At 38.2% G+C, this 17,973-nt stretch overlaps 1 protein-coding gene across 2 annotated transcripts in view; it reads left to right on the top strand.

Moving 5' to 3' along the window:
• Positions 1-14,294, top strand: part of LYRM7 (LYR motif containing 7) — a 34,991-nt gene extending 20,697 nt beyond the window's left edge. The window contains exon 5 of one of the 2 annotated variants that reach the window (XM_084886764.1): positions 13,217-14,294. In XM_084886764.1, the coding sequence (XP_084742890.1) occupies positions 13,217-13,230 (14 nt within the window). In that variant the 3' untranslated portion in view covers positions 13,231-14,294. Of the gene's footprint in view, positions 1-4,625; positions 8,577-13,216 lie in introns of those variants that run through there. The other variant, XM_084886763.1, reaches the window with a different exon arrangement.
• Positions 14,295-17,973: the final 3,679 nt, after the last annotated feature.

The raw sequence follows: 17,973 nt of genomic DNA, 5'->3' as shown, positions 1-17,973 counted from the left end.
TTTTGTATAGCTAGGTTTCTCTCTCTGTTTCTTCTTCTCAGCAATCCCTTATAGTGATTCCTTTAGCATTTCTTGTAATGCTAGCATGGTGGTGATAACTCCTTTATCCTTTTTTTGTCTGGGAAGCTCTTTATTTGACCATCTATTTTTAATGATAGCCTTGCTGTATATAGTAATCTTGGTCTCAGATCCTTGCTTTCCATTACCTCGAGTACTTCATGACATTCCCTTCTGGCCTATAGAGTTTCTGATGAGAAATTAGGTGTCAGCCTTATGGGAACTCCTTTGTAGGTACCAGTTTTATTTTCTCTTACTGCTTTAAGATTCTCTTTGTCTTAATTGTTGGGATTTTAATTATGATGTGTCTGGGTGTGGGTCTGTTTGGGTTCTTCTTGTTTGGGGTTCTCTGTGCCTCCTGAACTTATGTGAGTTTTTCCTTACCAGGTTAGGGAAGTTTTCTACCATTACTTCTTCAAACACCTTCTCTATTCCTTTCTCTCTTTCTGCCTCTTCTGCCATGCCTACTATTCTAAATTTGTTATGTTTCCCATTTTCCCACAGCTCCCTTAAGCTGTTCTCCTGATTTTTAATTGTTTTTTCTTTTTGGTTCTCCAATTGAGTGATGTTTTCAACTCTGTCTTCTAATTCACTAATTCGATCCTCAGCTTCCCCTAATCAACTGTGTATTCCTTCCAATGTGTTCTTTATTTGTGTTATGTCATTCTTTATCTCAGACTGTTCTTTTTCCATAGTTACTATATCTTTTTTTCATACTGTTGAGCATTTTTAACATCATTACTCTGAATTCTGTTTCAGATAAATTTCTTATCTCTGCTTCATTTATCTCTTCTTCTGGAGAATTCACTAGTTCTTTCCTTTGTGGGTTGTTTCTTTGTTTCCTCATTTTGGTTGTCAGGTTTGTGACTGTGTTTTAGGTAGAACCTCTATACCTCTCACTCTCTAGTGCAGGACAGTGTTAAGGCTGTTTCTGACTAATTAGATCAGTCGAAGACTCAAAAGCCTCCAGAGACTGCCTCTGTCTAAGGACTAATAGGATTCCAGTTGAATTGCCCCCAGGCAATTGTCCTTAGGTGTGATGAGAATTTTTTCAACAGGGTGGGACAGTTGCTCCTGCCTGGAGGCTCATTGTTACTTTTATTTTTTTATTTTTATTTTTATTGATTATGGTATCACATAATTGTCCTCATCCCCCCAATCCCATCCCAAACCCCTCCCTACATATGCCCTCACCCCCCCTCTAACCTCCCCTGTTGTCCATGGACACTGGCCAGGCCCATATGCATGCACACAAGTCCTTTGGTTGGTCTCTTCCCCTTTACCCCCACCCTCCCCTACTTTCCCTCTGAGGTTTGAAAGTCTGTTTGCTGCTTCTCTTTCTCTGGGTCTGTTTTTGTTCATCAGTCTATGTTGTTCAACATTTCCTCTAGATGTGTGAGATCATGTGATCTAAGAAATACCCTTGTAAGAACCTAAACTGAGACAAGCCATAATGGTTATGCTGAGAGGCAACTGCATCACCACTGTTTGTCCACCAACCAGATCTGAAATAGCATGGCTGGCATGTACACATATGGAACTATTTGACATTGAAATTGGGACTAAGAAGAACTGTTGGCCCAGAAAGGAACTCACTACAGACTGATTCATTTGCCTCTCAGCATAATCATTGTTACTTTTAATCTCTTAAGTGGCCACAGGGCAAGGTGTTTTCCAATAGAGTATATTGACTGTCTTCCCCCCCAGGCAAGGCAGATATCTATGTGGGAGAGAGGTCCTCTGCTGTGTGAGGGAATGAATCAGCCCCGGAAACTTGGGGTGTCTGCCTTCTGAGCTCTATACCCTGAGTCTCCAGTCCTGGGTTCTACTCTCACAGCTCCAGTCCACTTCACTCTCCCTCTGCCAGAGCACAAGGTGGATGACTCCACAGGGAATTTTTGTGCATTGGTCCTATAAGAAGGTGCCCAAACTTTCAGCTGCCACTCCCTGGCAGACAGCATCCCATCACTTTTCACATCTAGATGTTATGTGGGTACCCTCTTCAGTTTGATGCTTCAGCTGAGGAGCCCAGATTCAGAATTAGACTTCAGAGTTCTCAGTGGCACCCCTCCAGAGCTGAGATATCTCTCTGGGACTTCAGTTGCTGTCTGTGGGTGCCCAGCCAGCTCTTTTGCGCCTCTGCTCCTCCTACCAGTCTCTATGCCATCTCCACCTTCGGTCCTTAGGTATCAGGGTTCTCTCCTGTGAGTTTTCCATTGATTTTTCAGGAAGCCTTTTATTTTAGTTGTAATTCCAGCTTGTTCCTAGGAGCATTTCCATGCAGCTTCCTCCTTCTCTGTTGCCATTTTTTTTTTTTTTTAAAGAACTCTTATATGAAAGCTTCAGAGCCTCAAATAAGGGCTTATGCCCCAATATCCCTACTCAGATGAGTATAATACCCAAGAGGATGAACAAGGAGCCTTGAAGGACAGTGGACAAGAGAGAGTCTTTGGGTCTCCCAGAAAACAGGATTAAGTACTGCCAGATGGGTTGACTAGAGAATTTATTCTTTGTCAAAAGCTAGTCCTTGCTCTTCCTGTCCACCAGCATTTAGGATTTTCTATGGAGTAGACTAACATGTGTTTTCCATTTCAGGTTTTTATTGCTGTATCCTGTTTATTCTTTACTATGGTCTAACAGGTATATTCCATGTAGATCTAATGGACACAGACAGAAATCCCTGATTTGAATCAGGATGAAATCTATGGGGTCAGATAGTAAATAGATATTTCTATATATGGGAAGAAGGGCATATGTTCATGTGTGTAGCTGAAAAGGGTGAACAGCTTGGAATTCTTTCCTTTTGAATTTTTTTGAGTAGTTTGAGAAGGATAGGTGTTAGTTCTTCTTCGAATGTTTGGTAAAACTCCCCTGTAAATCCATCTGGTCCAGGACTTTTGTTTGATGGGAGTTGTTTTTTTTCATTACTGCTTCAATTTCATTACTTGTTATCAGCAATTTAGGTTTTCTGGTTTCTCCCGATTGAGTTCTGGAAAATTATGTTTCCAGAAATTCGTCCATTTGGCCCAGGTTATCCAGAGTGTTGGCATATAGATGTTCACAGCAACTTCTTAACAATCCTTTGTATTTTTATGGTATCAGATGTTACTCTGCCTCTTTCATTTCTGATTCTATTTATTTGGGTCCTATCTCCTATTTCTTTATGAGTCTGGCTAAAGGTTCATCTATCTTGTTTATCTTTTCAAAACCAGTTTTTGGTTGTATTAATATTTTGTTTTGTTGTTTTTTTTTTTGTTTAGTCTCTGTCATTTATTTCCACTCTGACTTTATTATTTACTTCCTTCTACTTACTCTCTACTTTTCTTCATGTTCTCTTTTAATTCTTTTATTTGTAGGGTTAGAATGTTTACTACTATTTGAGCTTTTTCTTATTTCTTGAGGTATATGCCTGTAATGCTGTGAACTTCCCTCTCAGGACTGCTTTTGCTGTGTCCCATAGATTTGGTGTTGTTGTGTGTTCATTTTTATTAGTTTCCAGGAAGTTGTTTATTTCTGTCTTGACTTTATCAATAACTCATTCATCTACACTAATGAAAAGAGTAAGATGCAAATTAACCATACCTTCACGACACCCACCAGCCGATTAGGAGTGAGCATGCAAATTAATCCACCAAAGAATGTGGGTTAATTTGCATATGCAGCGTTGAGGGGGCAGGGCGGGACGCTTGTGTTATCACCATGGCAATGACGCAGGCTTCTGCACTGCCCCAGCCACTCAGGGCCTCTGGGCAGCATGGGAAGGCAGAAAGGTGGCTCCAGACCTGCGATGCTGGCAGCCAGAGGAAGGAAGCCCCATTCTTGCACAAATCTTCCTGCATAGGGCTTCTTCCTGCAGAGGGCCTCTGATTGTTTAATAACATACTAAATAGCCTCCATGTGTTTGAATGTTTTGAGGTTTTTATATTGTAGTTGATTTCTAGTTTCATGCTCTTGTGATCTGATAAGATGCTTGATATGATTTCAGTCTTCTTAAACTTGTAAAGAGTTGTTTGTTTCCTAACACTTTGACCAGGGTAGTTCTTTGCTGTACCATATTGTTCTATACATCCCTGGCTCCTGCTCACTAAATTCCAGAGCACTCTTCAGTTGGTATGACCACCCAAAACACCCTCAGTTGAACACCACTGTTCTATAACATTTCGAATCTTTAAGTTATGAAAGCCATCTTGCCTTTTCTATAGTAAGTCATATAAAAACATTTTCCAGTTGATGGTCTTAATTATTAATAATCTGTAATCAGATGCTGATAATGTGCTTTAGCTGAATTCTGGTTGGTTATTTAATTAGTTTATTTAATAAATAAGTGATAAAGGTTAAGTGGCCATACATGTTTTTATAATAATTTGAAAGGAGAATCCTACTGTCTTCATTTTAAATCAAGGACTCCACCTTTGAAGTTAGCTGAAATAAAATATCCATGGAAGATTTGCCTTAAAACTGCATATATTCTTGTTACAAATTTTAGGGGGAATAAGCATATTAGTATTTAATTTTTTTTAATTTTAATGATGTTAATTATTCCTTTCTTGTTTTGTTTTGTTTTTCAGAATTGGTTCCTAGGAAAGACCTTCTTTTAGAAAATGTGCCATATTGTGATACACCAAATCAGAAGCACTGAATTTCTAGGATAAAATCAAGACTTTATAATTTTTAATTTAAAAATATATACTGCAACATAAGTCCTAGAAATGCAGATATTTTTCTCTAAATTGGCATGTTGAAAATTAGTTAGAGTATAGTTTTATAATTAAATTTCCCATTTAAAAGACATTGCTGAAAACTTCAGGCCATAGAGAAATATTTCTAAAGAACATTAGATAAGAAGATATTTAATTTTCATTGAAAAAAAAAACTTTACCAAGTGATATAAATGCTTAGGGAAATATATCATATTTATTTTTCTTTGACCTTGATGAATATTTTGCTCTTATTTTTTTAAAATATATTTTTTATTGATTTTGTACAGAGAGGAAGGGAGAGAGATAGAGAGTTAGAAACATCGATGAGAGAGAGTCATCGATCAGCTGCCTTTTGCACACCTCCTACTGGGGATATGCCCTCAACCAAGGTACATGCCCTTGACCGAATGGAACCCGGGACCCTTCAGTCCCCAAGCCAACACTCTATCCATTGAGCCGAACCGGTTTCGGCTATTTTGCTCTTATTATAACTATTTGAGAATGCTGTGTTTTGGCAAGTTGATGGGGTTTCCTCCCATGTAAAATGAAACCATTAGATTAAATTGACATTTAGTCCCAAACATACTACATTGGTCAAAATATCACAGTATGTGGCCCTAGCCAGGTAGTTCAGTTGATTACAGCATTGTCCTGATACTCTAAGGTTGCAGGTTTGATACCTGCACAAGGCACATATAATAATCAACCAGTGAATGTAAATATAAGTGGAACAACAAATTGATGTTTCTCTCTCTCTCTCTCTCTCCTTTCCTTTCTCTCTGTAAAAGAAATAAAAAGTTTTTTTTAACAATCATAGTATGTGCTAACTCTCACAGAAAGTGGCCCTTGTTTCTAGAAGCACTGAAATGGTTTCTGTAGCTAACAAGCAATAGTTTCTTTTTACAGATAGAGAATATCTCTGTGTTCCTAAAAAGACACTTTTTAATCAGTCTTCTGAAAATAGATGATAATATATCAAAATCACCTAGTATCACCTATGTGGAATAAAAAATTTCTATTTTTTTTTAAATGATCCTTAGTCAAACTATAGCCTTCGTAGAATTATCTTTTCTTAGACCACAGCGAGGCTTTATTGTAAAAATGTAATATATGACTATCCTCTTCATTTTTTAAAAATATATTTTATTGATTTTTTACAGAGAGGAAGGGAGAGAGAGAGAGAGCTAGAAACGTTGATGAGAGAGAAACATCGACCAGCTGCCTCTTGCACACCCCCTACCGGGGATGTGCCTGCAACCAACATACATGCCCCTGACCGGAATCGAACCTGGGACCTTTCAGTCCGCAGACCGACGCTCTACCACTGAGCCAAACCGGTTTTGACTATCCTCTTCATTTAAAAAAAATATATATTTTATTGATTTTTCACAGAGAGGAAGGGATAGAGATAGAGAGCTAGAAATATCGATGAGAGAGAAACATCGACCAGTTGCCTCCTGCACGCCCCCTACCTGGGATGTGCCCACAACCAACGTACATGCTCTTGACGGGAATCAAACCTGGGACCTTCCAGTTCGCAGACCGACGCTCTATCCACTGAGCCAAACCAGTTTTGGCTATCCTCTTCATTTTTAATCATTAAAACTCAAGTGGCTTTTCTTCTACATTTCTCATCCCTGAAGAGATTGGCAGTTTTACAAAATAGTTTAGCTTTCTACCATTTAATGGTGGTAACTATAAAATTGTATTTAATATTATTTTTCTTTCTCTTTTATGAGTATCTTTACCATTTTGTTTTACTCAGTGAACAGTGTTTTCTCCCATTCACTGATTGATTCTCCCATTCAGTGATAACACATGATTTTACAAGATGCTTTGTTGGCAAAACATATTGGTTTATCAACACTGGATATAAAATTTCATACTTAAGCCTTGGCCGGTGTGGCTCAGTTGGTTGGTGTCATCCTGTGCACCAGAAGGTTGCTGGTTTGATTCCCAGTCAAGGGCATATACCCAGGTTGCAGGCTCCATTCCTGGTAGGGGTGTGTAGGAGGCAGCTGATGGATGTTGTGTTCTCACATTGATGTTTCTCTTCCTCCCTCTCCATCTCCCTCTCCCTTCCTTCTCTCCCTCTCCTTCTCCATCTCTCTCTCCCTTTCCTCTCTTCCTCTCATCTCACTCTCCCTCTGAAAATCATTAAGCTAAAAAAAAAAAATACTTAAAAACAATTTTAGGAGATCAGAACATTATCAAAATTATTTAGATCTAGAATACTTAAACCAGAGATTACCCTAATGCTTCCTAGTATTTTTTAGAAATTATGGAATGGAATATACATGTCAAAAGGTTTGCTACTTCCCATGTATATTATTGTATATATGGAAATTATACCTACATAAAAATTAAATATATGTGTGTTCTGGATACTAATCCTGTGTTGGTTATCTGTGATGTAAATGTTTTCTTCCAATCTGTGACTCATCTTTTAACTCTGTTTATTATAAACCTAAAATATAGGAGCTTATTTTGGTGTATCCATTTTTTAAAATATTTTCCTTTATTTTGCTTTTGTATCTTTTTAAGAAATTCTTCTCTACTCCTAAGTCATAAACATGTTGTAATACATTTTTCTCTGAATGTTGAAGTTTTGCTTTTTATATTCCAGCCTTTATGCCATTTAGAACTTATTTTTGTTTATGATATAAAGGAGGAATCTATATCATTTTTTATTGCAAAACAATTGGCCTCAGCATCGTTTATTGAATAGACCATCCTTTTTCTGATTACATATAAAGCAATCTTTATCATATCCTATGTCACTATACAGTTAGTTGACTCTTGAACAGCATGGGTTTGAACTGCACAGGCCTACTTATAAGTGATTTTTTTTTTAGTGAATACCAGAGAGTTTTTGATTCACAGTTAGGAATTTGTGGATGTGGAGAGCTGACTGTATGCATTGATCTGCACCATTTCATATAGGGGACTTAAGCATGTATGGGTTTTGTTATCTGTTGGGGAAGGGAGGTCCTAGAACCCATCCCCTGCATATTACCAAGGCACAACTTAAGTTTTTGAGGAGTCAAAAACTATGCATGGATTTTTTATTGCACAGGGGTTCAGCACATGGTCAACTGTATGTTGGGATTATTCTAACCCTCTTAGCTAGTCAAGGACTTTACTCCTATAATATTTATTACCAAACATTTTCCCCTCTCTCCACTAGATTATCTTTGCAACAGTATTCAACATTCTGAAATATTTCCCATCTTTAAAAAAAAACTTTCTTGAAACTTCTCCTGCCCTCAAGATTCAGCACGATTTATCGGCTCTGTTTTGTCCTAGGAGGCCTCCGCGTATCTAAATCCCCATTTTCTCTTGTACAGAGATCCCAATCGAGATTTAATCCCATGCTGACATCTATCCCAAAAATGACAGTCCACCTCAGCCCAGGGGTGTTTGTAGAATCTGACTCACAGCCATTCCCGCACCCCCCTCAGTCTGAGGATGTGTTCTTGTTAAGCTGATTGGGAAGCGGCACTGGTTCACGCCAGGACAGGGACTGCCCACGCGCTTTTCTTGTGTGGGGGCGGGGGCCTGCGCCTCCTGTGACAAGGCGTCCGGTCTCCCCTGTGCCCTGCGCTCCCCACGCAGCTGTCCCTCTGCCTTTCCCAGCACTGGTGTCTTAACTCACTTTCCTCCCTAAATGCATTACTTGCATATCAAATTCTGTAAATGTTTTGTAAACGTATTACCTCACTCTTGGTAATTCAATACTGAGAGGCTTTACAAGATTTTTTTTTATTGTTATCAATAATAAATGTGAGTTGTTTAAAGAAAATAAAAGATTTAATCCCAGTCACTTCTCTGAATTCCTTGTCCCAGTTACTAGTGACCTGCACTTGTTAAATGCAGAGGTCAAATCTCATCCTTATTTTATTTATCTCCTCTCAGTAGCACTTGGCATAAGTGATTGTTCCCTCTTTTAATGGAGACCTAGACACCAATTTATTGTAAACCTACACAACTAGGATACAGCTATGAACTGACCCTGTTCTTAGCCTTCCCTGGAAAGACTGGCCTGTGTGAACCAGTTCCAGTACCAATGGGGGACCTGGCCGGAGATCGAAAGGAAGAAGGATATGTTCTTCAGCCATAAACTTAAAAACATGTAAGGAGGAACTAAAACTTGTGGAACATAATTTCTTTCCTGGTCTTGGAGCACAGAAACTGCTAAGGAAATTAAAGCAGGTTGACACAACTCTCAAATCCTCAGTACCTCTCCCCTCCCCCGACCAATTTAGAAGCATACAGAGGAGTTATTACACCACCCAAGGAGACATGTCAAAGGAACAAAATAGCAGAATGGAGCCTCTTCATGGCACCACTGGACCTCAGCAGAAATTCCCAGGAGTGGGATGCCCTGACTGGCCTCCAACATAAAACATTGAAAGATCTCAGAAGAGATCAGAGCCTAGGTTTTCAGCAGTCTTCCTCGGCCCAGCAGGAAGTTTTCCTGCCCCATGCCCTTTAGGGTACAGGAAAAAAGTGGGCAGAAAAGCAACACCTATATCTCAAACTATCTGGAAAGAAATGCAAGTCTTTGATAAGAGAATATATAATAGAAAAGGGGGGAAGGGTGTTTTGTATACTGAAGAGAAATTTCAAAATATATGAAGCCAGTTTATAAAAGAAGCTCAAATAATGGATAAACTAAGAATGAGGTGAAAAGGCAGGAAACAAAATATACAAGGATCATAATAGACACAACAAAAAGGGAATTATTAGCACAAAGGAAAAATTTGAGATACAAAAAAAGCAACAGAAAGAGCTCAAGATGACTAAAGTAATCAGAAGGTAACAGATATGGAACACAGAGACTATCCAGCAAAAAGAGAATCATGTTTCTGGAACGGATAGCCTAACAGAGAGAAAATAACTCAGTGGACTACTTAAAACAACACTTCCCTGGGTATAAAAATGTACCTGAAAATGTAAACATCCTCCTGGGATCAGGAGAATATAATACAGAATGATGAATATTAACACATGCTGATAGTTAATATACAAAAATTAACTCAATATTGATCATAGACCTAAATGTAAAACCTAAAACTATAAAACTTCTTGAAATAACAGGAAAAAATCTTTGTGACTTTGGGTTGGGCAAAGATTTCTTAGATAAGGAACCAAAAGTACAATACATTAAAAAATTTAATAAACTAGGCTTTATCAAAATTGAAAAAAACCCTTGCTGTGAAAAATAATGAAAAGACAAACTATAAACTTGGAGAAAGTATTTACAAATCACAAACTACAAAAGAACTTTTATCTAGATTATATAAAGAACTTTTAATAACAAAACAACCTAATTTTTTAAATAGATAAATATTTGAGCACTTTATTAAAAGAGCTATACAAATGGAAAATAAGCATTTATTAGCCACTGGAAATTAAAAAGTATGAGATACTTCTGTATACCTAAAATTAGAGTGACTGGCCATACCAAGTATTGGCAAGGAGGTAAAATGGCAGAACAACTTGGGAAAATGGTTCAGCAGTATCTTAAAAAGTTAAGCATATACTCCACGTATACTAGACTTTCCACTCTTAGATATTTACCTAAGAGAAATGAAAGCATTTATCCATACAAAGACTTATTTATATTGCACAGCAAAAGAAACTATCAACAAAATGAAAAGTCAACCTATAGACTGGGAGGAAATATTTGCAAATTATGTATCTGATAAGGAGTTATAATAAAAAAATACATAAAGAATTCATGTGACTCTGGCAAAAAAATAACAAGCATTCTACTTTTAAAATGGGCAGAGAATCTGAATAGACATTTTTTCCAAAGAATACATACAGATGGGCAACAGACATGCAAAGATGCTTAACAGTAATCATTATGGAAATGCAAATCAAAACCACAATGAGATATCACCTCTCACCTGTTAGTATGTCTGTTATCGGAAAGATAAATGACAAGTGTTAGAGAAGATATGAAAAAAAGGGAACCCTGTGCACTCTTGGTGGTAATGCAAATTGGCTCAGAGGTGGAGGACTGTTGGGGGCCACAGCCCAGAGCTCGCCGCGCCACTACCTGCTCACAGCCTCTGCGCCTCACTCCAGCCCTACAGAGACCAAGCAGTGCATCGAGTCTCTGACTGCTGTTTTCCAGAGGTACTCTGGAAAGAACAGTAACAACTTCACACTCTCCAGGATTTGATGCTTATTCTGAATGTACTTCAGTATCTTTTTCAGAAGAGTAAAATTCTGATTTTTTTTTTTAATCCTCACCCAAGGAGTGAGGATATTTTTTCCATAGATTTTTTAGAGACAGTGTAAGGGGAGAGAAAAAATGGGGGAGAGAGAGAGAGAGAGAGAGAGAGAGAGAGAGAGAGAGAGAGAGAGAGAGAGAGAGATTGGTTGCCTCTGACTGAGGCAGGGATTGAACCTGCAACCCAGGCATGTGCCCTTGACTAGGAAATGAGACCTTCTGGTGCACAGGCCGAAACTCTAACCACTAAGCAATGCCAGCCATGGCAAAATTCTGATTCTTTATACTAAAAATAAAGCCTGGCCATTTTTTTCCAGGAACTGTAGTGCTTTATTATTTCCCTCCACAAGAGTGAACACATAAGACTGAAAATACAATTCAATGATGTGGGTTATTAACTATTGTATTCAGAACGGAGGCTGCTATAACGTCATTTGCAAAAACATCACTTTGTGGCTTTTATATACACACAATGCAGAAAAGTGGTGGGTTGCCACAGCAACTGTAATGTAGGTATCTATTTGGAATAAGGTTTTAATCATTTCTGCTTTTGATCACTCTCATTCCTCTAAATTTTATATCAGTGTGGCTGAGTAATGGTTGATACAGGAATTACTTAGAAGTATTAAATTTCTATAAATGTAAGCTGTCAGCACTTTATGCTCTGCTCATGCACTTGCATTTAATTGTCATTTGTTTTATGAATAATCCTGTTTTTAAAAAAATACTTTTGATTTTTTTCTCAGGAAATATATTTCCAAGCAAGCAGCACATTAACACTTATTCTCATCACAACAGCATATTTAGCTAATGTGACTCTATGGCACGTTGGTAGAATATCCTATTATAGATACAGAAAATGAAGTAGGATGACAGAAGATAATAAATTATTTAAAATCACAAAGCAAATCAAGGTAGAACTATTACTGGAATTGTACTCAGGATGAGCCATTCACCAAGTGCTATTTTCACGCAAGGATTGTGGTGGCCTCAGCACTTTCCTCTGCTTCTGCAGAGCACAGTTTTACATTATCAGGGCCTGTGTGTATTTGACTTTACTCTCCCAAGTTACACACACTTGTGTGTCTCCAAGGCCAGAATGTTTTCAGGAGTATCTCATCTGAGACTAAATTTTCTGCTTGTCCATTCTGTCACTCAGTGTGTTAGGGTTCTCCAGAGAAACAGAACAAATAGAATATTTACATTTATTATAAGAATTGGCTCATGCTGTTTATGAAGAATTTCCAAGAAGTTCCACAATCTGCCATCTCTAAGCTGGAGAACCCGGAAAGCCTGCAGTGTAATCCAGCCCCAGTCTGATGGCCCTCAAGTGAGAGTGTGGGTTGGGGAGCTTGGTGGTGTCAGTCCAGCTCTGAGTCTGAAAGCCCCAGGACGGAAAGCACCAATGTCTGAGGACAAAATGGAAGTCTCAACTCAAACCGAAGGCAAACTGGCCTTTCTTCCACCTTTTTGTTGTATTCAGGCCCTCAGTGGGTTAGAGGATGCCCATTGGTAGGGGAGAGAGATGAACACAAATAATCATCTATGATAATAGCCCATTTTGGAGGAGTTTTTGTTTTATGTAGAAAGTTGCATTTTTATTTGATTTACAATATTGTTTAGAAAGTAGAGTGTTTGTCAGATCAATGAAAAGTCAGCTTTCCTAGTTGGCATCTGTGCGCCCTTCCAGAAACCCTCCCTAGTACTCATCCTGCAGACACATGCCCAATCCCAAGAGGGAGATCCATGCCCAGGTACATTTAGGGAAGAAAAGAAGGGAGCAATCTTTCTGATGGTTGTTGACATACAATTGAAGATGCTCCAAATTAGATGAGAACAGTGGAAAGAAAGATTCATATGTTACTGTCACTTGGGTTCCACTTAGAACTAGGAAGGAAGGAAGGAAGGAAGGAAGGAAAGAAGGAAGGAAGGAAGGAAGGAAGGAAGGAAGGAAGGAAGGAAGGAAGGAAGGAAGGAAGGAAGGAAAGAAGGAAGGAAGGAAGGAAGGAAGGAAGGAAGGAAGGAAGGAAGGAAGGAAGAAACAATTTCCTTTTCTAAGTAAATGGATAAGGTAATGATGAGTCAATTAGATTAGCTAAGAAATTATGCTAGGAAGGAGAGAAAATAATCTACTATTTTAAAAAAAAATGGGTGGGGTGACAATTATTTAATTCCATAAGAGAAAAAACGAGTCAGTGCTTATTATACCTTTTAGGGGAAGAGGCCTGAAGACTTGAATCTAGAACAAATCTGGAAGTGTGGCAACAAGCAAAGAAGCAAAGACTGGATAAGAGGTGGATGAAGGTGAAAAGGGATGTTGTCATCTGTATCTGCCTTTCTGAGGGGATCGCCGGACATGGAATTGAGAAGCTCGGGGTTCTGTGTTCATGCCAGTGCACAGGTCACACTGAAATCTGCTGAGATAAAACAGCTGGGCAAGGAGAAGACAGTATGTCATCTGAGGCCAAACAGGATTGTGGGGTACTCATCTGCACTAGACACGCACCGGAAACGTAAAGGCAAGTGCAGTGATGTGTGAGTCCTCACCTCCGGTCATTTCGTTTGTTGTAAATTTCATTTATCAATATCTCTGGTTTCTTTGATTCAGGTCATTATCAAATAATGCAAATGATAACTAGCATATTAATCACTTATAATGTGCAGACACTGTTGTTAAATAGGTAAAATGTGTCAGTTTCAATTAGGGACAGTTATTGTTCCTTTACAGATGAAGAAACTGAAGCCCAGAGAGGCTAGATAACCTGACCCTGCATACAACCCGGCTTACAGAGGCAAAGCCTGGGTTCTCGCCTACTGTAGAATCCTCTGTCTCAGGACTAGGGACTTTTGAGTTGCTAAGAACTGAACTCCTTACTGATCTTATGTTTGTGGGTGAAAAGTTTGTTTTATTTTTGCATTATAAGATTCCATACCAATACTGAAATTTGATTGAGAATTTCTTATCTACACCAGATGTACTAAATAGAAAAACTTAGCTACTCTTATGAATTTAAACAATTTCTGGTAGAAGTCATGCATATGAGCATTATGTAATGATGAGTCAGAGCTGTTTGAAATGTTTGGGAGTGATACACTGCTAATATTGCTAGTTATCTTATCACTAAAGTTATAACCTTACACGACATTTATTGTAAATATTCTTAAGGGAGAGTTTGGTGTTATTTAAATGACCTTGTGTATATGTTCAAGTCAAGGGTGGCTTGCCATGCTCTTTTCAATACTAATACTTAATAAAATAATAAATTCACCTACATTCCTCTTCTTTAACTTATTGATTTTAGTGATGGGTGGGTAAGAGGGAGAGAGAAGGAAACATCAATCTGTTGTTCCACTTATCCATGCATTTCCTGATTGATTCTTGTATGTGCTCTGACAAGGATCAAACCCGCAACCTCAGTGCATCACATGATGCCCCAACCAACTGAGCTACCCACCCCGTTTCCATCTCATCCCACCCCACCTGATGGGAAGTAGGATATAAAGAGGGCTGCAAATAGAGAAAAATTAAGAACTCATTTTTACAAGTAGAAACATTTTCCTCTCTATTTTAGAAATTGTTTGTAAAAATCAGAGAATATTCTGTGAGGCATGAAGCTTCTCTATCCAGCTAGTGTGCTCATACCACAGAATATACACGGTGGGGTCCCAGTTCTCATTTCCTTTGTATTTTGCATTTGTAGTGCTGTGCTTTGCATAGTGGAGAATTTGTAGTGCTGTGCTTTGCATAGTGCATATTGACTTGCCTGGGTGTGATGGTGAATTTATACGTGTCAATTTAACTGGCTAAAGGATGCCCAGATAGCTAGTTAAACATTATTCCTGGGTGTGGGCATGAGGGCATCACCAGAAGAGATTAGCATTGGAATCATTAGACAGTAAAGTTGCTCCAATTGTTCCTGCTCTCTAGCCCATGCTATTAATTTTTCACTCTCCATCAGCCTACAAGCATGCTATTATTTCTACTGTCTTTAATAAAATGAACAAAAAACTCCTTTTCACATGCTCTCCCCTCCATCTACGGCACAATATCTTTACAATTAAACTCTTTAATAGCCATCATACATTCTGTCTCCAATTTTTCCCTTCTAATTCTCTCCCGAACCTATTCCAGTAAGGCTTTTGCCCACACCGTGCCACCAAAATTGTGCTTGTCGAGACCATCAAGTGACCTCATATTGATCATGACAATGGTCAGTTTTTAGACCTCCTCTTGCCTGACCAGCAACATTTTATGGTATTGATCACTCTCTCCTTCTTGATGTACTTTCTTCCCTGGGCTTCCAGTATACTGTACTCTTTTGATTTTTCCCCCCCACCTCCTATGTTGAAGGACCCCAGGCTCAGTCCCAGGCCCTCTCTTATTTTCTATCCACTCTTACTTGGTTGTTCACTAACACCTAGGACCAAAAGTTCCAGAGGTGTCCAGCACCATGGCAGTTCCTAAGACAAGGTGGGCGTGGTTAAGGTAATGGAAAGCAGAGCCAAAGTAATAACTCAGAACAAGTCGATCCACGGAGATCTTTGGTGTTGGCTAATGTGCATGGTGTCCCTAGGTCTGAATTGGATAGGCAGTCTACCAAAGTCTTGCTTACTTGGTATAGTAACTTAGTGTCATTTACGTTGAGTATAATTTGAATAAGGCTGAAACTCTAGTTCAGAGGAGCCGAAGTATGACTTGAATCACGATAGAGAGTCTTGACCCCTGGAACAATTCCCAGACTTGAGCCAATTCCGTGAGAAAGAAACATTAATCCTCTGCCTCCTGCACGCCCCCTACTGGGGATCAAGCCTGCAATCCTGGCATGTGCCCTGACTAGGAATAGAACCTGCGACCTCCTTGTGCATGGGACAACTCTCAACCAACTGAGTCACACTGGCCAGGTTATTATTCTTTTAAAATTAATTTTCTTTAATTTTTAAAATAGCTTGAAAGATAGTTTGCAGAAATGTTTTTATAACTAACTTTTTGAGGTTGCTTATCCTCCTCTTTATTGGGTTTTTGTGCACTGTAATCTAATCTCCTACATTTTGTCATGTTTACTGTGTATCCTGAGTGAGTGTCATTTTTTTTATCATGAACCTTGAGTGTGGAATTTTGTTTCCATTGTTGAAGTAGCATCCCTGTAGAGCAGTGTTGGATTAGCTACTGCCAGCACCCTGGGTGTTTTTCATTGGGTCCAGCACCAGTTTAATATTAATGACTCAGCTGGGCATTCTCTCACCGTAGGGGTAGAATAAATTCAGATTCCACATCTGAGAGAGTCTTAACTTTAGGTTTTGATACTCCGTGGGGGAGTGGGGGTCTCCATGCGAGAGTCCTGCTCAGTGCAAACTTCCTCAACTCCTCTGTGATTTGACAGAGTTTTTCTACTCAGAGAAGAAACCCTTTCACAGGCCATTGCTTTTTATGGGAAGTGCTAGTATCGGTTCCATATCTGCTTTGAAAGGTTCAAGACTGTAGGTTATGTTCTCCTATGATTATTAAAACCCAGTCTCAACATTTGTATTCAGTAATCTGCCTTAGTAGCGGTTGAAATCACAAAACAAGTAACCTAGATTCTTGTTTACCATTCCCATTTTAGAATGGACTGAACTTTCATTTCTGGCACCTGGGGAATTTTTCTCTTATAGGCTTAGTTGCAGATTTTATATATTTCTTTATGTTTTATGCAACATTTTTTCTGAATTTCAAACTTAATGTTATGAATTTTTATTATGTTCTATCTTAGCTCAGAATCTAAATTACTTTTCCATTCAATTCTTTTATTCATAAACATAGCAGTATCAAGTTTCTCTACTCCTAATGTTCCTTTGTATGTTTTTTTTTTTTTTCCTGGTTACTTCTCAAACTGTAAATCTAATTTTTACTGACCATTTATTTTAGGACTTTGTAAAAGCTATCAGGAAAGTAGATAGATAGATAGATAGATAGATAGATAGATAGATAGATAGATGCAATCAAGCACAACTCTTAACCTTCTGTAGATAACTCTTACCTCTAGGTAAATCTTACTCAGAACTTAAGTGAGATTCTTTAAGATAAACATCCCTCTATTGTGAGATCATACCCTTGTTTACCTGTGATCTCATGTTATGCCTTCTGGTTTATAAAATTTTGAATAGCAGCAATTCCTGTTTTAAGAAAATCATGGTAAAAATATTATCTATTATGTTATCTGATTTCCCTTAAACATCAAAGGACTTATGGTAAATTTGTCCTAAAGTTAGTTCTGGAAAAGTCGATGTCCATATCAATGATTTTGTCAGAAATGAACAATATATGCCATAATGTAATTCATTTTTTTTCATTATTGCCAGGGAACATAAAATCTAAACCAGTGTTTATTGACAATAAAAAATTTCTTGTGCATGCTAGATAATTTCTACATGGCCCACCCGCACACTCCCCCCGTCAAATTTCCTTCATTTATTTTACATTTTTTCAAGATTATAAAATTTTGATCTAATTTTGCATGGCACTTCATTTATAAGCTGTGATATTAATAATTAATTAAACATTGTCTTCCTATATTTTATCCTAGATAAGTATGTTTTTCCATATTTCATACTTCAGCTTTCAATTTATATATTCTTACCTTTCTATACTATGCACTTTCTTTTCTCTACTAATCATAACTATTTCTTTAGATTTTATCATATGCCACACATGATCTAAGATTGCTAATATCATTTTTACTTTGCAGAAAAGTCAATAATTTGCAGTGCCCTTTTATTCTGAATTCATTTTTTTTTGTTTTGTTTTGTTATTCTTCCCCCAAGGATATTTTTCTGTTGATTTTTAAAGAGAGTGGAAGTGAGGGAGAGAGACACACAGAGAGAAACATCAATGTGAGAGAGACACATCAATTGGTTGCCTCCCACACACAGCTCCGGCTGGAGTTGTGGTACATGTCCTGGGACCAGAATCGAACTCAGGTTCCTTCAGTCCTT

The sequence above is a fragment of the Pipistrellus hanaki genome (assembly GCF_964339955.1).
Source record: "Pipistrellus hanaki genome assembly, chromosome: 5".
NCBI lineage: Eukaryota > Metazoa > Chordata > Mammalia > Chiroptera > Vespertilionidae > Pipistrellus > Pipistrellus hanaki.
This window is presented reverse-complemented; position numbering and strand designations above follow the sequence as displayed.